We start from the raw sequence: 25,748 nt of genomic DNA on the forward strand, positions 1-25,748 counted from the left end.
CTGTGTAGTTAGGCACTTAAATTAGCTAAGTTTCACAGTTGCAGAGTGACTGATACTTCCTGCTGCAGTAAGAAAAAATTCAAAGCTGTTTAAATCCTACTCATCTGCTTAAGGAGCTAAATATGGTTTTAGGTTCCAATTGCTGAAAATTTTGGCTATTAAATGCTTTACTGTCCTTTTCACAAATGGAAATTGGATTCTTAAAGTTTCTCTGTCTTCTGAGAATGGTTTGTGTTGCTTCATTCAGATTCTTCAATAATCAGAGTAGTAAAAAAATCAAAGGGGTAAAAAAGGTTTTGAGTCTTGCAACCACTGGTATCACTAACTCTCATGATTGTATCACAAGTCTCACAGTATTTGAAAATTTTGCTTTAGGCTTTAGATGCTGAATTATGTGATTTTTGCAGGAGTTGCAGGCTTTTTCTTTTTAAACATGTTGTTTGTAGAGAAAGCTTACCATTAGGAATTCTTGAGTGGAAAATGTAAGGAGCAAATAAAAAAACCCCTTCAATTTTATTAATTTCAAACTCACGTCATTATTAAGCTACTTTTCTAATTTGGTTTGTGATTTTAAGCACTGTTTTCTTCACATACACGTTTTTGAGTGGCCAGTCGCTGTTCATAGTGAATAAAATAAAGCACATTAGTCGACGTGTGCAAATCAAACTTCAGGAGAATATATGAACTGGGAAGAGTTCTGACCATAGCAACAATAACTTTCCATGATAGTTCATGGTTATTGATCCATAACATATCTCCTCTTTCTTCTCTGAGTCTCCCACAAGCCATCCTGTATTCATATACATACTTGGAGGGCACTTTACAACTTTACAGCAGGGGGAAGCTCTTGTGACCAAGACGACCCTTCCTCTTGAGCTAGCAAGAAGAGAGTTTGCCAATACCAAAATCAGCTTGTCATTAGATATTGAACTGGCTTCAGAGTTTCTCTGACACTCTTTGATGGACATCAAAGACTCAACAGAATTCCCTTTCATTATTGCCCAACTTCAGTGATTTAGGCACTGAACTTTAAAGAAAGGAAACAATAAACAATAACTACCAAATACATTCTATCATGCATTATGATCAGAATAAGAAGAAAAACCTTCCATCAGACATTTTAGTATAACTCCTCTAACTTGTACAAATTTTGTAATTATATATTCTCTATTAGGACCTGAACCTTACTGGTATGCTTGTTGACAATGCTACAGTGGGTGAATGGAACCTCCAGGGTCTTCCGAATGATGACCTTTCAATTCAGAATGGCATCATTGTCACCAAAGCATCTAGATATCCTTTGCTGATTGATCCGCAAGGTCAAGGAAAGATCTGGATTAAAAATAAGGAAAAGAATAATGGACTCCAGGTAAATAGTTAATTTAATATTTTTTATGTGTGTGTTATTTCACATCATAGTTAGCAATGCAAACTATTTTTTCTGTCATCATACTTTGGCCATGTGTAATTTAAATCTGATGTCTATACAGTTAGGCAGAAAGTAAAACGAGACTGATGCAAAATCTGTGACCTATCTGTATCAAGGTGAAATAGCTTGTACTGCTTTGTCATATCCCGGAAAGACAGTTTCAAGAGCAAATTGGAATTATATGTTATGCCAAAGACAGTTTCAAGAGCAAATTGGAATTATATTTTATGCCATATGTATTTTTATGATGCATCTTTTAATTACTTGTCATAGAGAAAGAGAAACATAGAGGCAAGTAAATGACTTGCAAAATTAAGACCAGACGGGATCAGGCAGTTGGTGCTGCATGGCAGTAACATTTTAGGGTAAGTATTTTAAGAAGAAAATAGGGAAAAGAAAAAGGGAGGAATTGGAAAAAGAATGATGGCCTGAGGTAGAATGGAAATCTAGTCATCTTTGAGGCATATCAAACACAAAGCCCAAATTTAGGCTGCATCTTGATGATTAAATGCATGTGATAAAATATTTATTGCTTAATTTATCCACCCTTCTCACTTTTTATCTAGCAGTGCATCCTGTCTGGGATCTAGGTCTTCTACTTCATTCAAAACTTCCTTTTTTTTCCCCTTCTAATCAGCCTACCCTCCACGCTTTGTTATACCAATAAGGATAAGATGGGTTATGATAAAGATCTAAACACATGATATGTTTTCAGGCCAGATCAAGTATGATACTGAAGAGTTAGTTGTTAATAAATCAAGTCTATCCTACAACTGTAGATTATCACATGAATACCATGGTATACTATCTTCACTCAAAATGAGAGTGATGGATAAGAAAAAGAAACTGAGAAGGAAGGTAAGGATGGTGACATCCAGAAAGCTGATGACATCATGGTGATGTCATTAGCTAAATCCTTCACCTTCTGGAGCTTGACCTAGATCTGTATTTCCTAGCACTGTTAAGAAAGGCCCAACATTCAATCCCACACCAAATCCAGTTTCTGGTAAATTGAATGTGCTCAAAAAATGGTGTAGAAACACAGCTAGAAATGGGAAGTGTTGACTAAGAAGAGACAGAAAAATAATATACAACATTCAAAGATCTCGGAAAAATGGATGCCTTTATTAAAAATAGGATGAAAAACTCTCCTAAAACGTATGAGTTGTATTCACAGAATTTAGGCATTTTGTGAATGTGTGAAATCTACTGTCTTACAGTAGATAACATGGCTTCCTCTAAATTACATCAGACGTTTTATTTGGCCCCCCCAAATTGGATCAAGAAACACTAGTGTGAGTAACCAACAGGAAACAATAGAGAGAAGGATGTATCTCATATTCTACCCTCTTTGAGACTTGCATCTCCTGCTCAGGATTTCAGAGAGCTGCCAAGCTGAGCTCAGGAGTGGCAACAGTGAATCTCCTTCAGTTAGGGACCTACAGTGACTCTTTCTGCCATGCTGTAGCCTTTTCCCCAATAATTTTAAAGTGTCCTCCAAGCTGCAACTTCAGTTCCCTCCCTTAAGTGGCACTGAGTCTGTATTGCCCGCCCTCCAGGTGGCTGCTCTCGCCGTGTGCCGGCGTGCAGCCTGCGGAAGGGGACTGCGAACACACAGGTTCCATTCTCTGGTCCAGTAATTGCGTAAGGATCTTATATCACATACTCACCAAAGCAGGGACTGTAGATTAAAATACCGTTTCCTCTTTCCCCACTATTCATACACTACAAGTGATGATGACATTTGAATGATGAGCCAGAGAAAAATATCTATCAGGCTTGCCTTGTGGTCAGTATGTGTGGATATCCAGCCTATGAAATTTGTGAATCCTGACAGGGCTTAACTGCTGGGCTGCTGAGTACTCTCAAAACTTACAATGCTTTGAATACACACAGATGCAGCCTCTAAATGCAGAGGTAGCTTTCCTGATGAAAATTCAGCCAGTTATGGGCTTTTAGACATCCTGGCTCAAGTGTCAGCTGTGTTAGAAGAATCAGAGTTCTCCCCCTCTCAAGTCCAGGAGGAACAGAGTTATGGCAAGACTCTAAATACCCAAGTGTTTAGATTATGCCTTTACATCTGGGATATTGTAATTTGCTATGGTCTTGTTAGGGTTATATTGTTGGTCACTGAGACACTATCCCTCAGTTTCATTTGGACTAAAAATGTAGGCAATATGCTGTTTTGGTGGATACACATATGCCTACATTGTAACAAAGCTAAAAGTGCAGAGTGGTGGAACATAGTATTCATTTTTAAATAATATACTGTTGTAAGACTGTGTAATGTGCCTCTAGATATTTTAATTATACCTTTTTCAAAGAGCACTGCCTGCAAGACAAGGATTTATTTTGAATGCGTCTATCCTAGGTTTTTTTGTGGTATAAAAACCATACCAAAACCATGGCTTAACAGATGCCTGGAAAGGCTATTCAATTATTATCTCAAAGGCTTATGTTAAATTTATTAAATTTAAATAAATGAAAAGGAGTCTATGTGATTTTTAGCAATTTTAAGACTTTATATTGTGAAATGGAAACTGAATTGGAAATTCAACATCTGATATCAGACCAGGCCTCCTATGTAACAGTGGTTCCCTGTCTGAACCCTATAAATATTTCCGTGCTTCACATTAGTGTTCTGAGCATAAAGCCATTAATATTTAAAAGATATTAAGATACTACAGTGATTAGATAGATATGTAGATAAGTAAATAAATAGATAAAAATAAAGAAAAACATCAAGTGCGATCCCCTTTTCTGTTAAGCTTAAAGCAAAACTTCCATTCATTTCAGCAGAGGTGAGTGTTGGTCCCTAAAATGTAACCATTTGTGTAGATATCCCAGGATGAGTATAATTTTTGAAAGCTGCAATAGATTTTATACTGTTTTCTATGTGCTTGAAAATGCATACTATATTGTGAACCAATCTTCCCAGGTTACAGCTATGAACCACAAGTTCTTCAGAAGTCATATAGAAGACTGCCTGTCCCTTGGTCGACCTTTGTTAATAGAAGATGTTGGAGAGGAACTTGATCCTGCTCTTGATAACATCTTGGAAAAAAATTTCATAAAATCTGGTTCAGCACACAAAGTAAGATGAATTGTGAACACGAAAGTAAAAACCAGTAGGACAGATGCTGGGTATCTGGTAGTGTGGATACTGCCAAGATTCACACCTTTGCAACACTTAGAAAGATGAGCAGTGAACTCATGGGGTTGGGGTTTTTTTACCCTTTAAGCAGAAAGTTTAAAAAGTGTAAATGAAAGTGTAAAAAAAGAGTTCATCTGTTTTTCACTGGATAAAATAACTTTTTCTGAATTCAGCTTTTGAAAATTGAGTAATATGTTTTATTTTCAGGTGAAAGTAGGTGACAAGGAGGTAGATCTGATGAAGGGGTTTACCCTGTATATGACAACAAAATTGGCTAATCCTGCCTATACTCCAGAAATTAGTGCAAGAACAACAGTCATTGACTTTACTGTTACTATGAAAGGGCTGGAGGATCAGCTCCTTGGCCGTGTCATCCTCACAGAAAAACAGGTATCTAGTAGTTTGCACTATTTGCATAGAGGGAAGGCTTGTTCAGTATCTGCACCATGAGTGGATATATTCTATATCTTGGGTGAAATTAAATGCAAGAACAAAAATGTGAATGAAAGTTTAAGGGATTGTGCATTTGCTGAAAGACAATGTGGAGCTGGTTTTTAATTGAATGGAGGGACCTAAACATTTATTTTAAGATCTGACCTTGGAAAGAGAAGAAAGAAAATTATTCATTAAAAATACATCACAGGCATATACATGACATACATAAAGCATCTTTATTCCTTCATATATAGCAGAGGCTCCTTGTTCAGTCAGAAACCTCTTTTATTTCTGAATTCTTTTTTAAACTTAATTTGAATTACATGAAAAAATGCTTATGAACTTGAACTACTTTTGCCAGCCAGGCTCTAGTGTGCAAGGAGATATGAGATTTTTAAGGAGCCCTGAACACTGACTTGACTCTGCCCTTAATAAATTTCCACTGATTTTATGGAAGCAAATATAAGGAAGAAAATCCTCTCAGGTGTTTTTCAGGAGTTTTATTTCATAGTACCAAATCTGAGATAACCTCCAAAATAATTTAATTCCTAGATCGTTCCTGTTTCTTTTTATGTGATCTAATTTAGCAGCCTGGTTATCCAAAAACTTAGAAGTCAATTCATCATAGGCACTGGGGACAAATGTGGGGTTTTTACTGTGGCAGTCATACCAATAAATACATGAATGCTATGGTCTAATTACACTAAAATGAAATATTTGTTTCCTTTCTCATTAAAGTGAAAGCACGGAAGTTGTTTTTCACATCACATTGAATGACTTATTTATTTCAAATTGAACATTTCATAATTGTGTCTTTGTGAGAAAAGTAACAAAGATTAAGGTTTGGATTAGCAGAGCTGCTGCTTTGAATAAGTAACTCAGGTAGGCTTGCTCATGTGAGAGCAGTTCCCCACCTAAGGGAATTCATTCCTCCTTCTTCGACTTCCCAAAGCATGTTCTAAACCACTGTGCTTTAGTGGTGCTGTCACTTTCTCTGGCCAATACCTTTCCACTTTGCTCAAACAAGCATTTGCGGAAGTAAGGACTGGAATCTAAGTGCCCTTCCTTCAGTCTGACAGTCACAACCAGAGGCTAGAAAAGTCATTGTTATGCCCAAACTTCCTGTGAATTGTTCAATGAAAAATACAACAGCAGGTACTGAGGAAAAGCTATCCACTAGCAGGGTGGGACAAATGCTAGGGATGCAAAACTTTTAATCTTTACTCCAGTAGATGTATGTTTATGTAAGCAAAATTGAACAGCATCAGCAGGAGTGGCTGGGATTGAGTAACTTACCTCAGATGGGAGACAGAGGTTTAAATCAAGATAGAAGTGAAATTGGTTTCTCATGACCTACATATAAGCTTCTACTTTTAAACTATCAAATAAAAAGAGGTACATACTCATCTCCCCACACACAGATACCCTCGCTCTGTATTTTTTTGCCTGGACAAAACCGTTAGAGAATTCATATTAAATGTGTGTAGCAACACCTAGACTGCATTTTGGGGCAAAAATATACTCACTGAAAAATATTCATCCAGTGCTGTGTATCAGCTGAAGAGTGCTGCAAGGGTAGCTGGTTAGTATCAGCACTACTTGCTGCACAGGGACATGGTTGCAGGTGATCAACATTTATTAAACTTCTTCCCTTTAGCAGATATGAAGAAATCATGGTTGTTCTGTCTCTTCTGTCTCAATAAGAGATGAATGTCCTGGTGTAGATAGCCAGAGCCAACGGAGCTTGGATAAATTTGGTTCAAAGAAAAGACAGAGCATGAACAGAGAATCTGAAGAACAGGTTTTCTGTTACAAACAAGAAGACAAGTTTGTGATCACTGAGCTGAAGTAATAGATTAAAGGAACCAAGACATTCTTAAAGATTGCTGTAGCGATCAATGAAATATATGATCAAAGAAGTGTTTATTCTTCTCAGCTTTAAAGGTTGCTCCTGTAACCATATGAAAAAAATTTGTTATCAGCATCTTTTTGTACTTTGATAATGAAGTTGCTGCCACTATTTGTGTTCAGAACAGCTATTTTTTATGTTATAAATGTGATCATGAAATCCTCTTGCAAACAAAAGCCTGGCATCTGGTATATTTGCTAATTTTCTGAAAGATACTCTTTACAAGCTTCTGAATAGAATGGGTGAGGTGCCTGTTCTTAAACTAAGCACGTCCTTAAGTAGAATTTAAGCATGTACTTCAGCATGTTTGAGTGTTCTGTAGAACTACTCCTTTTGTGTAATTCTAATATTTTTTGCATTAATGATAAAGAAAGAAGAGAACATGCAGAAAATCTGAAGCTGAATGACTGATGCTTAAGTCATTCTCCTCTTTTAGGATGCAGTTATTTGTAGCTTCCACAGAGCTACATTCTATAGCCCTAGAATATATTACAAACAGGTTTCCAAATAAGAAGTTTGTGAGAGTAAAGAAATTTGTCACTTCTTTGAAATACAGGAGAGCCTCTCCTGTACTGTGTAACTCTGTACATCTCCTTTTTCTCTGACTTGGCATGTTGACAAGAATGAAAATAAACTGAAGCCATAGGTGTAGGTAGACTGGTATTATTAGCTACCCTTTCTTACAGGAAGGTTGACTGGATTGATTAAATAAAGGCAGGCAGCAAGGGCATCCCTGAGCTGTGTTGGACTGTGCAGTATAGATGCCTCATTTCACTTGGCATTGTGTTGACTTGTCTGTCATTGTTCCCTTGCCATTGTCTGTCTTGTAGTAATAGCATAAAAATTCCATGTGACATAGATAATAATTGTAACATTTCCTATTTTATAAGCAGTAGAGAAGTGTATCTTGCAAAGTCACAGAATCATAGAAGTTAGAAATTGAAAAGGTCAACTTCCCTAACAATGTAAAATCCATTCATACAATGCATCTTTCAGTCCTTTGATTTAATTTTACATACTTAATGTAATGTGGCTTTTATCACTTCCCATTGGAAACTAGTTTTAGTGCTTTGTGCATCTTAATATGAGGAAGCTTTTCCTGGTAATTCTGATGTGTTTTCGCTCCTCAGTATGCTACATTAATCAAATAAATGCAGTACACGTATAAATTACTTTAGTATATAATATTTCTGTATTTTATAGAAAAAGCAGCAAAGCCCCCAATCTGCCATGCATGAAATCACATGTTTTCTGTGTCATTATAAGGAATCTTTCTTTGAATTAATCTTAAATATTCTAAGGAAAATTTCTGAATACAGGAACTGGAGGCAGAAAGAGTCAAACTGATGGAAGAAGTGACATCTAACAAAAGGAAAATGCAGGAGCTTGAAGATAATCTACTCTTCCATCTAACCAGTACGGAGGGCTCTTTGGTTGAAGATGAGTCTCTGATAGAAGTCCTAAGAATCACTAAAACAACAGCAGAAGAGGTGAATTTTGAATGCATTGCAGATACATTTTGTAACTGTAATTTAAAGATTATTTGTAGACAGATTTTTTTTCTGGTTTTGTTTTTTCCATTCAGAGCCACTGTATAACATCTGACTTCTTAACAAATAAATAGTAGAAACACTATCATTTTTTCTTCATAAAATGTTGCAAAATTAAACTGTTACCTGGATACTACTTTATATTCCAGGCATACTTTGCAGGTGTAAGTTTGAATCAAATCCCATTGTACTTGGTGTTTGAACACATGAAGACACAATGTCTGTGTTGAAATACTGACAGAGGGAAGCAAAACTTGCCTAAAAATGCCATTGTGATCTTAATCAAGACCTTTTCTTTTTGCTTGTGCAGTATAAATCACAAGTGATGTGACTTAATCTGCATGGTCTTTTCAATTAATTTTAAGGTCAGTGAAAAATTAAACATAGCGGCGGAGACAGAGGTGAAAATCAATACTGCACGTGAAGAGTATCGGCCCGTTGCTGGTCGTGGTAGCATCCTTTATTTCCTAATTGTGGAAATGAGCTTGGTTAATGTCATGTACCAAACATCCTTACGGCAGTTCCTTGGCATTTTTGACCTATCAGTGGAAAGATCTCGGAAATCTCAGATCACAGCAAAAAGGGTAGTGTATGTAATCGAGCATCTCACCTATGAAGTCTTCAAGTATACAGTTCGAGGGCTGTATGAAAATCACAGATTCCTGTTTACATTGCTTCTGGCACTGAAGATTGACTTGCAGGCCAAGAAAATTTCACACGCTGAGTTTGAGACACTGATCAAAGGTAATTTCTCTATAAGTATTCCTATTTACATATGTCTGAACTGCCAAATACAGATTTTGCAGTGCTTGCGCTAACAATATGTTGTATCCAGTGGATCTAATGTTTTTTAACTGGTGAATGAAAGCATGTGTAGCCCAAGAAGGAATTAAGAGACAAATTTTCCAAACCAAGAGCAATATAGATTATTCATTATCAAAATAATGCTTAGATGAGGATATTTAACTGTTTTACATTGCAAAACAGAAAAAAAAATTCCATTACTTTGTAAAAGACCATATAGTTTTCTCCTATATGCCTCTTTTTTGAGTTGCCACATACCTGTGTCTGTGAGCTTGGAGACAGCAAAATTTCTTTTGATGGCTGGTGAGTAGGCATGTGAATGCATGAGGACTCTGTACTACATTTAAGTGTCAGTATAAAAAAAGTGGAAATCTGTTACATGTTGTAAAACGTTGTTATATGTAGCCTCCATTGCATTATGCCACCACTGCATGTCACTGCTAAGACACAATGACAAAGAAAAATTTTAGTAAAGTTTATAAAGTTTTGATGGGGGTAGACCCCACTGTCTCCAAGATACGGTAAGTACAATCAGGTACCAAGATAAGATAAATCCAGTCAGGTAATTGCCATCCAAATATCTCAGTTTGCTTTGCAAACACCTATTTATGTTCAGCTGTCACTCAGCTGTGTTGGAGGTCCCAATGGGCATGACGCTGGAGTGATGGTTGAGCTGAGAGGCTGTTGAAGTTCCACAGTCCTGGAAATGAATGCACCATGTGCTTTCTTATTCTGTAATCTAGGTGAAGGGAGATTGGACTAACCATAGGTCCTTTCTACATCTGGTCTGAAGACTTGGGTTTGAGTTTCCTTTTAGGTAGTCAAGTTTTATTCCAGCTCTACAGATGGAGAAAAAGCAGCACAAAAATTACTGGGATATCAGCTTCGGGAGGCACTGAGACCACTTCCCCAGTCTGTCTTTGTTAAATGACTCTTCCATGCAAATTCTAGGTCTCCATGTGCTGGTTTACAAAGATTTTTACTCCCTAAATTATAGAAATAAATATTTTTTATTACTTGTCACTTTTCTGTTTAACAATGGTTGTTTTCCTCTATAATGCTTTTCACTTTGCAGGAGGTGCCAGTTTGGATCTGAATTCTGTGGAACCAAAACCAAAAAAGTGGATCCTTGACATGACATGGCTCAATCTTGTGCAGTTATCTAGCTTGTACCCTTTTAATCAACTTCTGGTGCAAGTTGTTAGGAATGAGAAGTCTTGGAAAGCTTGGTTTGATGAAGAAGCACCTGAAAAAGCTGTTATTCCTGATGGGTATGACAGCTTACTGGATCAATTCCGTAAACTGCTCCTTGTCCGTAGCTGGTGCCCTGATCATACCGTTGCCCAAGTAAGATACGCTTTCATACAATGGTTATGCCATGTGGCATCTTCTGTAGAACTGCTAGTTCCAGACTTATGTTCTCTGAATTTGTTTTTATCATAATATTTGTTGCAGAGTGAGCTATTTTGAAAATCAGATATTGAAATCCTTATAATAAATGTATATGACAGAAATATTAATTTATTTAATTTCAGTGAATTAGAAAGGGCATTGCAAAACATGAAATAAATTGTGTTGGAGCTGTAAGAATACCATTCTTTTTGTGTGGCACTTCTAAAATGGAGTCATGAAACTTGTAAAGCAGTTGCATTCTTCTGGTGAATCAGAAGATACATCCCTATTTTTTCACAGAAGAAGTGGAAAGAGAACAGTTCACTTTGATGACAGGTGCACTAAAATAACAGATAAACTGTTTACTTACCCTCCATGCTGAGGAAGTAATAATTAAGACTGTCTCATGGCAGATATTGTAAAAGAAACTGCAGTAGACTAGCAGTTTCTCCACACTCCGTGATATTTGGATTTTTCTTCTCTAGGTAGGTCTAAAAGAGGTATATGAGCCTATAAGTATCCTCTTTTCACTTTTTTTGTCTTTAGCTACACTGGAAAGTAGTACTTCTGATTTCCTGCATATCTCAACTTTACATGTTACGTGTTGTGATAGCATCTGTGTTGTGTTTAAGGGTGTTGTGGTTTAACCCCAGCTGGCAACTAAGCACCACAGAGCGGCTTGCCAATTAATAGCTAAACAGCAATAACAGCTATAAATTTGATCTAGCACATTCCAATCAAATCTGTCATTATCTTGAACCCTTTGAGCCCTACATTGGGCACCAAAAAGGACTGTCGTGGTTTAATCCCAGCTGGCAACTAGCACCACACAGCTGCTTGCTCACTCCCCCGAGGTGGGATGGGGGAGAGAATCAGAAAAATAAAAGTGAGGAAACTCGTGGGTTGAGATAAAGACAGTTTAATAGGGGAAGCAAAAGGGGCATGCAAGCAAAACAAAACGAGGAATTAATTCACTACTTCCCATCGGCAGGCAGGTGTTCAGCCATCTCCAGGAAAGCAGGGCTCCATCACACGTAATGGTTACTTGGGAAGACGAACGCCATCACTCCAAATGTCCCCCCCTTCCTTCTTCTTCCCCCAGCTTTATATGCTGAGCCTGACTCCATATGGTATGGAACATCCCTTTGGTCAGTTGGGGTCAGCTGTCCCAGCTGTGTCCCTCCCAACTTCTTGTGCACACCCAGCTCCTCGCTGGTGGGGTGGTGTGAGAAGCAGAAAAGGCCTTGACTCTGTTTAAGCACTGCTCAGCAATAACGAAAACATCCCTGTATTATCAACACTGTTTCCAGCACAAATCCAAAACATAGCCCATACTAGCTACTATGAAGAAAATTAACTCTGTCCCAGCCAAAACCAGCACAAGGGGACACCATTTTTTCACGGACCTCTTTTTCAACAAGACCCTCTCCATCCTTCTTCCTTTTCTTCTCTTCAGCTGGTAAATAAGAGAGAAGTATGGGAGCTCCATCTGCCACAATTTAAACAGAACAAAATAATAAAGCTGCTACTGCTCATTTATCAACACTCTTATTATCTTGCACAACCATCTTTGAGGAAGAACGTCTCTGAACGGTGGTTTCAAAAACTGTAATTATTTTAATTTTTGAGGAAAGAGGAGATCCTTTTTGTTATTATCTTCTTTATCTCTTCTTTCCCTACTGTGTTTCCCCAAGTGTTACAAAATTTTACCTCTCTTCGCTAGGGCAGAAGTTACACTTAATAGCGGATGATTGAGTTATTTTTTCTGGAATTGGCGTCTTCCTCAGTCCACCTTGTTCCTGGGTGGTTCTCTCCATAATACATGCCTCAGAATCTGTGCTAGTAGTTTACACAGTTGGAAAATCATGTCAGTCAAAAAAGCGTTTCATACACCAGGATAGCTTTAGAAGTCCTTTTAGAAAATATCTGTGAAAAGAGGACAATAGAGGCAGAGGGAAGGTTTGACCTTTAAGGATAAAGTCTGAGCTGTGTTTATGTTTTGTAGAAATAGATATTCAGTGTAAGAGACTTGAATTGGATAACCACTGGGCAGGAGAATTTGTTTGAAGTTCCAACAAATATATGGAAGATTGTAACTGGGTCAGATGAAAGATCTGTCTAATCTGCTATGCTGTAGAGACAGTGTCAACAATACGTGCTTAGAGGAGCTAAGAATGGGGCTGGTATAGAGAAACTCTTTTGTTTGGCTATTCACCAAGCTTTAGCAGTCAGTAATTTAGGGGCAATATCTGGGCTGTCCTCAGAGCTGACAGTGGATCTATTCTGCATGGATCTCTTTAGTTCTTTTTAAAAATCCATTTAGCATCCTCTAGCAACAATGTTCACAGGATGGCTGTCGTGTGAGCAGAATTCTTTCTTTTCTTTGTTTGAAGTTTGCTATCTGAGAATTTCAATGGTTGCCTCCTGTGGACTGTAACTTTGGTTATACCAAAGTTGAAAATGAAAGTTTAGAAAGTCGTTGCCTTCCAACGTAGGTATTGGTAAATTCTACATCAGTGATTAATGCTAAATTAAAAAAAAAAAAAAAGGTATATATTTCTGGTAACTTGGTTTTTTTTAGGCTCGACACTACATTGCGGAATCTCTTGGAGGGAAATACGCAGAAGGATTTATTCTTGAAATGGAAGCAATGTGGACAGAAAGCGACTGTCGAACACCTTTGACATGCTTTTTATCAATGGGATCTGACCCCACTGACAATATAGAACGTCTTGCAAAATCAAAGGTATCCTCCTAAACTGAGTTTGCTAGAGCTAATAAAGACATTTAAAACTATCCTTTGAACTAGAAATGGTATTTCCACATTTTATAGAAGTTCAAATGATAATATTTATATTCATACCAGTGTTCTCTAGAAGTTAATTTTGGAGCAGTAGCCAAAATGCGTTTACTGAGGAAATGTTTCATTCTTGCTTTTTCCAGTTGTTTGATTCCAGTGAGCCCTCTGTCTTTATCCAGCAGACTATGATAGTCCATTACTTAGTGAGAGTACTTAGCTATAAGAACAAAGCAATATTTGTGGTTTACACTGTGTCGCATTCACTGTAGGAGCTGACAGTAATGATGATTACAGGAAGATACAGGAAAAAATCATAAATATGGTTACAAGAGAAATTAATTTGGACACCTTACCATTCAATCGGTTCACTTGATGGAGACATTCAACATTTCTTACAGCACAGCATCACTTTAAGGCACTCTGTGCTTTATGTTTTATGGTTCACAATGTAGATGCAAGTATAATTTTCCCAAGAAGAAGTTATTCATAGTAGATCTCCATAAATTTTCCTCCTTGATAGAATGCATCTTCATTTAGAGGTGCAGGATTTTGGTATGTACTAAGTAAGACTTACTTGCAAAAGTGGGGAGCACCCACAAATCTCTTTAGCTTATTACAAAGTTTAGATGCTCGCTCTCTTTGAAAATCAGGACTCTCTTATTTGTCTGGCTGTGATAAAGAGTGCTTAAATTTAGGATCTAACTCTCACTTGAGCGTTTAAACTGAGGAATCTTAAGTCTGAAGTTGTTGATGTGATCCTTGTCCCCCCAAAATATGCAGCCAGATGGCCAGCCAATGTACAGACATAGGGAGAGAGAAGGACGGCAGTTGGGTGAGCAGGATTTTTAGATTTATTGGAAGCAATGCGTTGGAAAAACAATTTTATTCCTATTCGCAAAATATTCTACTGCCTTTTCCTAAGATATGAGAGACATTTTGACTTTGTAGAAGATTTGAAATTAACTGCAAGAATATTTATAGACTAGAAATGGGCAATTTTTTTAGACCCTTTTCAAGTCCAAGTAAACACATTAGGTGGTTGTGATTGGATTCCTGTTTTCATGGCCTATGGTATGAATACAAATGGAGTGTCAGCTTTGTGATGATGTTTTCATTCACCTATTCAGCTCTTCAACATATGTATCCTGTGAAATGGACTCCTAGATAGGTACTTACCCTGTCTCCAGTAGGAGTTAGTTTCTGTAATCAATAAAGAGAAAGAGTGGCTCCTTTGAAAGCAATTCAGAGCACACGATTGAAACTTAACTCTGACTTTCATCGAGGAGTTGAGTATTTCTATCCCATTGACCATGTAATGGGACAAGGGACACTAACCTCCTAATAGAGTCACTTGAAGTCAGCTGGTTACTTAGAGTCACTCTTGCAAGGAGTGGAACAAAATGCTCTCCCATTCTGTCAAATTTTAAGCAAAACCTTAGCCTGTCTGGGGAAGTGCTGGTAGATAGAAGGTACTCTATAATTGTGACTGTTAAAAGACAGCAGTTTTTGCTGTCATTCTGAAAGTATATTGCAGTGGGCAGTTTTAATATGTTTTCATGCTTTAAGGAAACATGTATAGAATAATAGAAAGTGAGGTTGCAAAAGAGCTAAAGGGATTGCCTTGTTTATTCACACATGGTTTATGAACAAGGCAACATCAGCTAGGCTGTCATAACCTGAAATTCAACTGTAAATGTAAAGTTAACTGTAATGTTTAACTGTAAAGTTCTTGTCTGATCTCTTGAAGTAAAGATCTTACCACACAGCATATAGAAACCTTTAAAATTTACAAAAGCCATCCAGATTCTGCAAATCAAACTACAAACACAGACCTTTTTTTAAGTAAAAATGTATATTAACATTGTGGGACTGGAGGAGCACTTCAGTAGTCTCTAGCTTTTGAAAAATGTACCTAGAAATCATTTACAGTTTTCAGAAACATTTGCAAGAGGTCTTGGTGTTTATTTTGCTAGTTTGTCAACAAATTGTACTTCGTTCCTGTCTTTCTCTGGGCTTTCTCTACTTTTTTCCAGAATAAACCTTTGAATTAACATAGGTTAGCTGCACCAAAGATCTGATCTTGGTATATATGTGATTCTATACCTCCAAAGTATCCTATTTATTGTTCTTTTTTTTTCTTGCTAATGATAGAAAACTTCCAAAAGACATGCTGGGCCTATTTTTCAGTGATTGCCCTTTTACAGGCGTGATTTGTAGTCTTAAAATGGATTGTCAGTACTGATGGTACCTCTAAGTATGATATTAACAATATAAATCCATTATCTGGCGTTGGAAATATTCAGATTTGTGACCAGAATTTATTTTTCACTCTAAAATTTAGTTGTTCAGATGGCCTTCTCCCAAAGAAATGGAAACAGTATCTGTGAGTATTGAGCTATATAACTTTGTTTATAAACCAAGCAAGCTCTATCTTAAAACTAGTTGGATTTCTGCCCCCTTTACTTTCACTTGAAGATGGAGTGAAAATTTAACTTTCTGAATTAAAATGAAGTTCATTATGCGTAGCACTTTGACTTCATTAAAACCAGATATTTTTATTATTGTAGAGATAGTTTCTTCTTTCAGGGAATGATGCACAGAACCTTCAACAGAACTGTTAGGGCCACTGTAGTGACTAAAATGATAGTATTTTCATCTGAATAGTGATGTATTAAGATGACACAGATATATTGATATGACTCACTATTGAGAGAAACATTCTGTACACAGACATTTTGATAGAGTTCTTTCAGAGGGAGTAAAATGAGGACAATCCATAGTGAAAAATATTTTTTCCTTGTCTTGATGTTTCTATAACCTTTAATGATTGTACATTTGAGAGGTAACATTGCTGAGAAGAGCAAATTATGAACAGATGCTTTGTTAGGGAATAATGTACCAGCTGAATATTTATGCACTCTGCAGGGGTAGTCATAGTCTTTGACTTATGGGAGTGCTAACTGTACTCAGATACATCTTAGAAAAGGTAAAGTTTTTGCTCCTCCAGCACATAGCCAACTTCACAGGCTATTTAGCTTTGCTCTTTTAGCTGCAATTTCAGGTTTTACTGACCTGAGAGCAGGATTTAACTGCTTTCTTATCTTTGGCATTCTCTTCTCCTTAAATCTTTTGCCAGGATGTGGAGGATCATATACAGCAGCTATATTTATACTGTTCAGTAATTCAGGTCAGGGCCTCTTCTCTGACCCTAAGGCCAAATGACCCAGCACAGCTTGGGTCCATATGCTTAACCTTTTTCTCCTGCAAAAGTAGGGCAGCCTCATCCACGCTGTTTAGGACTGGATGACTTCCTTCTTTTTTGTTTCACAGTGAGAGTCCCGGTAGCAGGAAAACTTAAGATTAACCTTTGTAGCTCTCAGCCAGCTGAAGATAGGCCCAGATTGATTAGTCTTTATGCAGCTCATCGCTCACAGCATGAGGGATACTCAGCGGTAGGTCTTCAACATGAAACTGTCCATGAAACTAAGTCTTTTCATCAATTCCCTTGCCCTCAACATGTATATAGAATAATATGCTCAATGGGGTTTGATAATTCTGGTTTTCCCTGGTAAGAGTCAGGCAGCCAACCTAAGCCAGGGGCCTACTTACTTAACAAGAACAAGGGTAGTAAGAACAATAAGCAAGAGGGGGTCTGCCTGTACGTTACTTACAGACTTGTATGGTCCTGATCGCAACCTAGTCAGCTTGTCTTTTCCAGATCCCCTTGTGAGAGCTTGTATCATCTTCTGTTTTTCTGAACAACTGGCTTTCTTCTCCCATGGCCTCTGGAGGAAAGACTCCATAAATTTCCAGAATTCTTGTGTTTGCATTTATGAGCTTTGTCTCTTCTGAATCCAGAAAACTAACAGCTAGAAAACTAGCTAGAGCTAGCAGATCACCAAACTAGAATCTTCTGAATCAGTGACTCCACAGCTGCCAATGAACAATACAGGATATTTGCTAAGGAATGACTTAATGTGAACCAGTCTTTTCTGACCTGCCTGCTTTCTTGACAGTTCTTCATTAGATGAAATTGATATATTCAAACAGTAAAAAGACACCAAAATTGTTGGCTTTACTCTGTGCATTAATTATTATGTGGAGCCTTAGTATCTGTCCATCTCAAGATAGTCCACATCATAGGAAAAAGAATAGTCAGGTAGCTATGTTGCTGTGTGTATGTCCTGCTTTATTTGGGAAAGTGGGGAAAAGGAAGGGAAAATGTTTCAGTTGTCTTATCCCATTGACTGTGTCAGACCTGCAAACAAAGATTATGTCCAGTGGATGTCATTTTCTTCCAGCAGGTGGAAAATAAAAGCAATTTGGAGGGTTTTGCTTTTTTTGTTTACTCTGTTTTAATATAATCAGTCTCCACTGATATTAGCGGTTTTCTTTGTGGCACAATGTCACTACACGTGGACCTACAGAAGCAATACATCATGTGTATAATCATTCTAAAGAACTATATATAAAATAAACTTTCTTTTTTCCTTCCAGAACATTCCCTGTCGTGCCATTTCAATGGGTCAGGGCCAGGAAGTCCATGCAAGGCGCCTGTTAAGTCAGTGCATGCAAGATGGAGGATGGCTCCTTCTACAGAACTGCCACCTTGGCTTGGAGTTTCTTAGTGAATTAATGGACACCATTGCAACAACAGAATCTATGAGTGAAGGTTTCAGGACCTGGATCACTACAGAGGCTCACCCAGAGTTTCCTATTAATCTTTTACAGTCGTCTATCAAATTTACTAATGAACCCCCTCAAGGTAGGAAACCATGCTTTTTTTGAGTTTTGGGGCTAGCTTCCCCCCCTCCCCCCCCACCCCCCCACCCCGTATCACTATACTCTGTGCAGTGTTTTAGTTTTTATTCTCTGTTGTTTCATTAGCTAAATACAGCACTGTGTAAGTCAGTCTTGCGATGTGTGAAGCATGACTCTTTTGGGGAGAAAATTGATATTGTTTGTTTTTGTAACAGAAATTGATAGTGATTTTGTTGTTCATGTAGAACCTGTGAAGAATGCCAGGTCAGTGGTCCTTTCTCAAGCTTAGTACACTCCATCACTCTTTTCTTTCTGTCCTGTTGACCCCACCCAAGGATGCAGAGGGAGACTGATCCTGTGCTCTGCTGGGTAAGGAAAAGGAATTCTGAACACCCAACCTCAACCTCCCAAACTGCAGTATGTAGCTGTGGCCGTTGCTTCTTGTTATGTCATCTGGCACTGCTGACAGGAGACTTACCCCAACGTCTTTGTAATTGTCCTTCAAGTATTTGTGAGCTGCTACTGAATCACTCCTTAGCCTCTGTCACAGGCAAGACAGTTAATAACAACCCACAGTGGATCTGAATACTGGGGTTTACTTAAGAACTGATGAGATTAGGGCTTTTGTGCTACTTGCTTATTTTACACACTCACTCTCTCATGCTCCCAGCCTCCTGTATTGCATTCATTTCATTGTGACTTCCCTTCCCATTGGAGAGATCGCTGCTGGTCCAGGAAGGTCGGGCAGAAATTCACGTTGGTTTCATGCTGTGCAGCTACTTGCAGCTACCAGTCTTGGACATTACTGGCCTAGGTCCCTGGGAATCCCCTGGCATTTGCCCCCGTGCATCTCCCCTACCTCCAGGATCTTTCCCCACTTCCAGGATGTTTCTCAAGCTAAGATGTTCATCTCGTGCTTTCTGGGCCTCTAAGCCCCCAGTTTTCCTAACCTAAGTAGTCTATGTGCAGAAGCACAATGTGTGATTAGCGTCCTAATTGACAGTTCTGACTCACGTTTCTGTATTAATTGAAGGATTCAGGATGTTTCACTTTTTGCAGCCTGTACCATTTGCAGCTAGCAAGTAGCAGGTTTGTCCTTGAGAGTTCAAAATTTCAGTTTTGGACAGCCACCATCCCTCATAGGTGCACACGATTATCTACTGCCTTTCAGTATTCACAATTTAAGCTGCTTTTTGCATACCACAGCCTTCTCTTCAACAGACTAAACAAACTCAGCCTTCTTGTCCTATCTTTGTAGGTCATGCACTCTCGGTGTCTGACCACCTTTATTGCCCCATCCAGTTTCTCCACACCTCCCTTGTGTGCCAAATGCAGACAATATATCTGAGGGGAAGCCTGATCAGTGCTAAGTGGAAAGCGATAAGAACTTCCTTCAATCTGCTGGCTGTGCTTCTTCTAAGGTAGCCCACTATCTGGATTGCCTTATTTGCAAGAAGAGTGCAATTTTGGCTTATAGTCAACCTGGCACCTGTGATAACCCTGGGGTGCTTACCAGTAGATCTCAGCTAGCAGATCTCAGCTTGTACAAATGCATGGGGTTATTGTGCTGCAGGTGCAGAACTTTGCACTTCTCCTTGTTGAACTTCATGCAGGTTTTGTTGGCCAAGTCTTCATCTCTCTCCAGATCCCTCTGGACTGATGCTCTGCCATTTAGTATGTCAGCCACACTCTCTAATTTAGTATTGTCTGCAAATTTGTTGAGGTTACCTCTTCTGTCCTTATCCGAGCCACTGACGAAGATATTGAACAATATCTGTCCCTGGTGTACTTTGCTTTTTTTCTGACTGCTAGGATATCTTAAGCCATTGATTACTTTCTATTCTTTGAGCCTAGTAACCAGCCTGCTAGCCTTCTACAATAAGAAGATTGGTTTAGTGGATGAGGGGAGAGCATAGGGTGTTGTTTATCTTGACTTGAAGAAGGCTTTTGACACAGCCCCCCAATACATCCTTATAGAAATACTGATGAAATAGGCATTACAGAAGTGGACAGTGAGGTGGATTGAAAATTGTGTGAACTCCCAGGCTCAAAGGGTTGTGGTCAGCTGCATAAATCCAGCTGGTAAGCAGTCACCAGTGATGTACCCCAGGGGTCAATACTGGGGCCAGTAGTGATTAAAATTTTCACTAATGACCTGGATGATGGGACACCCTCAGCAAGTTTATAGTTGATACAAAGTGAGAAGAACAGGCTGATACACCAGAAGGTCATGGTGTTGTTCAGTGGGAGTTTCACAGGCTGGAGAAATGGTCTGACAGGAATCTGCTGAACTTCAACATAGCGAAATGCCAAGTACTCCCCCTGGGGAGAAAGAACCTTATGCACCCATACATGATGGGGCTGACCAGCTGTAAAGCAGCTTTGCAGAAAGGGACCTGGGGTTCCTGATGGAAATCAAGTGGAACATGAGCCAGCAATACACCTTTGGAGCAAAGATGACCTGCAACACCCTCAGCTGCATTAGGAAGATAATTTCTAGCAGGTTGAGGGAGGTGACTCTTCTCTACTCAGCCATGGTGAGAGCACAATTGGCGTGGTTTGTCCAGGTCTGACCTCCCCAGTGCAAGAAAGACATAGACAGAATGAGTCCAGTGAGAGGCCACAAAGATGCTGAAGGGATTGGAGAACATGACATATGAGGAGAGGCTGAGAGAGCTATGATTGTTTAACCTTGAGGAGAGAAGGGGTATCTTATCAATGCATATAAATATGTGATGGGAGTGAGTAAAGAAAACAGCGAGACTTTTCTCAGTGGTGCCAAGTGACAGAAAGAGAGGTGATGGACACAAATGGAAATCCAGGAAATTCCACTTCAGCATCAGAAAAAACTTAACCCACTGTGAGGGTGGTCAAATACTGGAACAGCTTGTTCAGTGAGTTTGTAGACTCCATCCTCAAAACCCACATGGACAAAGCACTGAGCAACCAGCTGTAGTTGACCTTGCTTTGAGAAGGGATGTTGCACAAGGTGACCTCCACAGGTCCCTTCCAACCTCAAATATTTGGTGTTATTCTGTGTGATATGAAAACATCCAGCTTTTCTAAGTAGTCTCTAACCTGTTGCTCTCCTGCTGTTGAATGTCTCTCTTACGCAAACTACGCTGCTACCTGCAGATGTCCTTTATATGTTTATAGAAGCAGCTTACTACCTTGCCTTATATCTACTCATTATGTATGATGAGGGAAGGTTACTTTGTATTTTGGACTATGGCAGAAAGAAATCCTCAAGCCTGACATTTATTTTGTCTTTTAACTCTCTCATCTTTAACTAACTGTGTAATGCATTAACTTGCCCTTCATTTATATGTATGTGTTGCCACTGATTTCAGTTAATGAAGTCAGTAGGAGCTGAGAATTTTTATCCAAGGTCGTATTTAATGCCTCAGTCATTTAAACCTCTTATTTCAGTATTCATCTTCCTTTGAACATTAGTAAGATGTCTACAAAATGTCTGATCTTGTGAAAGACATCCTGTTTCAGTGTATATACTCCACTCTCAAGAGCAGTTAGTCAGTCTGCTGTTAAAAATTTCTTACTTCTTTCTCTTCTCCCCCCTTTTTAATTCAGTGCTCAGCATCTTTTTATCGTACTGTGACCCCTCCTTATCATTCAAATGATAACACCTTATAGCTCCAAGAGGCTATTTTATAAGTCAGGTTATAGCCAATTTACAACTTGCATTTAGTAATAGAAATATGCCTTGTGTAACAAGTTAAGTCAGGATGAAATGTAAACAGTTTTAGTTTTCTCATACTGTCCTACCACATTGGTAGCACGATGTGATAAGGCACTTTTGTTTGATTACTTTGTCTTGATTTTGGATCTCTCTTATGATACCCTTATAATATTTTGAAAAGCTATTTGTTTGAATATTGTTCTACAGGATCTTTGTGAAGTGTTTTTTTGTGCCACAGGAAGTATGATGACTGGGACAATCTATTCACTGCACTTGAAATCTGTCTTTTTAGAATTGTGTTAAGCTGATTAGGTGGAAGATATCATAAGAGGGACCTGGTGTCAGTAACTCAGGCTCGGTGTTGTCTGCCAAAGGCAGATGATGGTTCAGTAGTGCTGCCTGAAAGCATCTGGGAGTAGCGGGGCTTATGTATTTCATGGAAGCTGAGATTGTATCAGTATCATCTGCCTAAAGCTGTTCCTGGGATATGACATGTCAGTGCTCAAACAAACCTCCCCAAGTATTAGTATTTCCACTATGAATTTAGGTGCTTGTCTCATCAGCTTGGTGCCTGTATGCCAGTTTGAGAAGCTGCATACAGAATCGTGAGATTGTTGTAGGAATGAAATCTAAATAAAATTGTCTTCTGTAGAACTAAAATCTCATTTTATATGTAAATAATGAAACACAAACTCTTGGATATTCAGTGCTATATTTCATATGACGTTAGGTGTCTTTTTGATTGCCATATAGTTGCTGAATAGTTATGTTTATATTTCAGTTGTTATTGGTAATATTTAGAATATGATTACTTAATTGTAATTCCTTCCAGACTCCTGAACTTAATTTGGTGTGTCATCTACCTGAAACAAAATGTAATTGAAGTTTGCCTGCTATGACCAGCTGAACAGATAATTGATTCAAAGAGATTATTTGAAGCTATAAATAAGATGATGTAAATTGGAATAGACAATTCTGCTTAACGGAAGTTGTACTTATGGTTCTGTACATTCTTTTGCTCATATATTACATTTTTATACTTATTTTCTAGGTGTGAAAGCTGGCTTAAAACGAACATACTCAGCTGTTACTCAGGATCACCTAGAAATGAGCAACATGCCACAGTGGAAACCATTGCTATATGCTGTAGCATTTCTTCACACAACTGTTCAGGTTTAAAAATATGTTTCTTTTCTTCTGTCATAAAGCCATGTTTCATTTATTAATGCACCATGTTATTAAATGAAAAACATATTTAAATGGAAATCCCATGTTGGTAAATTAATACAAATAAAATAAGAAAGGAAACAACACACCTCTATTACTGCAACTGTCTTAGAACTTAGAACTCTGCTCATGTTGATCTTGTACCTCCAACAGGGATGGTATTTCAGAGGAAAAAAGGACAGTCAACCAGTGATCAATTAGTGTATTCTTCTGTTAAAGTCTTTGGGCATGGCTGTGTGATCTGTCTTTCAACTAACTGTTTTTTACTAATATTTTAAATCATAAAAGCACATTAAAGAAATTTACAGCTTGGGTTGGAGAACCATAGTGTTAAAACTGCTGCTTTCACAATGAGAAGGGCTAAGAGGGTGAATATAAATCCTTCCTGCACTGAAATCTGTAGGAGGAAATGAAGGTGGAAGATGATTTTGGGTCTTGCCTTTCAGGAGTTCCATTAAAGAAAGTGCTTTATGGATTAACCACAACTTTTCATCATTCTATTGATAGATTTTGCAGTATCCTTAGTTTATATTTAGTGCCTAGTTAATTTAACTGTGTGGCATCCATGCGCTGATACATTGCGGTCCAATGGAAGCCTGTGGTATGCTTGTCTTTGGTCCATCACTTCTTTCTTGGTGGAAGTTAAGAATATTTAAATACCAGATATTGCCCTAACAACTACATACTGCCAGCTGCATCTGTAAATGATTCAGTAAGAAGCAGCTTTTGCTACTTGTGTCTGCATCATGCAGAGACATCAGTGGTAAAAATATACTTAGTCTGTAGGAGGACCATAGACAATGATCATGGCTGATGAGTTTGGACAGTAGGACAAACTTTTAGGACAAGCTTTCCTAAAACAGTAGCTTCATTTTTGAAATTCAAAACCTATAATTCTAGACTCACAGATTTGGTGCACTTAAAAAAGAGGATTTTTTCTTTGTGAAAATGTTAATATTCCTATTCTTTGTTCGTATCTCTCTACTGGTGATGATAGATGAAGAGATATTTAACTACTAGATAATTAATCAAGCATTTGGCCTTGTCTGTGTTAAGAGAAGAATCATTTTTTTTAAAGTTGGTGAAATACAGCCCCAGCTGGACTACTGTGTTCTTAGAGTATTTCATGTATTCTTCTGCACTTAATGTTTTCTTCACAATTATTATCTATCAGCCTTTTACCTTTAACTATCTATTTTACAGGAAAGACGAAAGTTTGGTCCATTGGGCTGGAATATTCCTTATGAATTTAATCAGGCAGACTTCGCAGCCAGTGTGCAATTTGTTCAGAATCATTTGGATGATATGGACATTAAACGTGGAGTGAACTGGAGCTGTGTTCGCTATATGCTTGGAGAAGTACAGTATGGTGGCCGTGTAACCGATGACCTTGACAAAGTACTGCTGAATACATATGCAAGAGTGTGGTTTGGAGAGCATATGTTTAGTGAAAGATTTTGTTTCTACAAAGATTATGTTATTCCAAAAGGGAAAACAGTTGAAGACTATCTCCAGTACATAGAGCAACTGCCAGTGATTGATACACCTGAGGTAAAATATTTCAATATATTAAAGGGAGTTTTTGTCAGGTAGATAATGTAATCAGGTATATTTTCCAGAGCCATGAATGTATAGGTCAAGATTAGCAGGCAGACCATTATAGTGGGTATCTAGTGTAGATCTACTGACCAGGAAGAGGTAGATGAGGCTTTCTTCAAACAATTGGAAGAAGTCTCGCATTCACAGGCCCTAGTCCTCATGGAGGACTTTAACAACCCTTATTATCTGCTGGAAGGGTGATATAGCAGGGTTCAAGCAGTCTAGGAGATTTCTTGAGTGCATTAATGACAACTTCCTGGCACAGGTGACTGAGAAGCCAACAAAGAAAGGCGCTTGGCTGGACCTGATACTTTTAAGAAAGGAAGAACTGGTCAGGGATGTGAAATCTGGAGGCAGCCTTCACTGGAGTGATGGTGGAGTTCAGGATCCTAAGAGGAGGGAGTAGGGCAAAAAGCAGGACCACAGCCCTGGATTTCAGGCCATCAGACTTCAACCTTTTCAGAGGTTTCTTCCAGGCTTGGAAGAATCCCATGGGATATGGCCCTGGAGAGAAGAGGGGTCCAGGAGAACTGGTTTATATTCAGGGAACACCTCCTCCAAGCTCAGGAAAGATCCATCCTAACAAGTAGGAAATCAAAGGCAGCAGGAGGCTTGAATGGATGAACAAGAAGCTCCTAACTGAATTCAGACGTAAAAAGGAAGTGTGCAAGAGGTGGAAGCAGGGGCAGGTGACCCAGCAAGAGTATAGAGCTACTGTCCAGTCTTGCAGGGATAGGGTTAGGAAAGCCAAGGCCAAAGTGGAGTTGAATCTGTCAGGGAATCTGAAGGGCAACAAGAAAGGATTTTACAAGTACGTAAACAGCAAAAAGATGACTAGGGAAAATGTGGGTCCATTGCTGAATGGGGCAGGAGAACTAGTGAGAAATTATCTGGAAAAGGCTCAATGCCTTCTTTGCCTTAGTCTTTACCAGTAAAACTGGCCTCCAGGAATCCCAGGCCCCCTAGATGAAAAGTCTAGAACAAGGAATTT

At 38.5% G+C, this 25,748-nt stretch overlaps 1 protein-coding gene across 1 annotated transcript in view; it reads left to right on the forward strand.

Moving 5' to 3' along the window:
* Positions 1–25,748, forward strand: part of LOC127012599 (dynein axonemal heavy chain 5-like) — a 172,072-nt gene that overhangs the window by 115,891 nt on the left and 30,433 nt on the right. The window contains 10 exon segments of the mRNA XM_050890811.1: positions 1,175–1,369; positions 4,368–4,523; positions 4,791–4,973; positions 8,247–8,417; positions 8,843–9,221; positions 10,357–10,628; positions 13,255–13,419; positions 17,971–18,238; positions 22,983–23,104; positions 24,362–24,709. Of these exon segments, the coding sequence (XP_050746768.1) occupies positions 1,175–1,369; positions 4,368–4,523; positions 4,791–4,973; positions 8,247–8,417; positions 8,843–9,221; positions 10,357–10,628; positions 13,255–13,419; positions 17,971–18,238; positions 22,983–23,104; positions 24,362–24,709 (2,259 nt within the window).

The sequence above is a fragment of the Gymnogyps californianus genome, chromosome 2, assembly GCF_018139145.2.
Source record: "Gymnogyps californianus isolate 813 chromosome 2, ASM1813914v2, whole genome shotgun sequence".
Taxonomy (NCBI): Eukaryota; Metazoa; Chordata; class Aves; order Accipitriformes; family Cathartidae; genus Gymnogyps; species Gymnogyps californianus.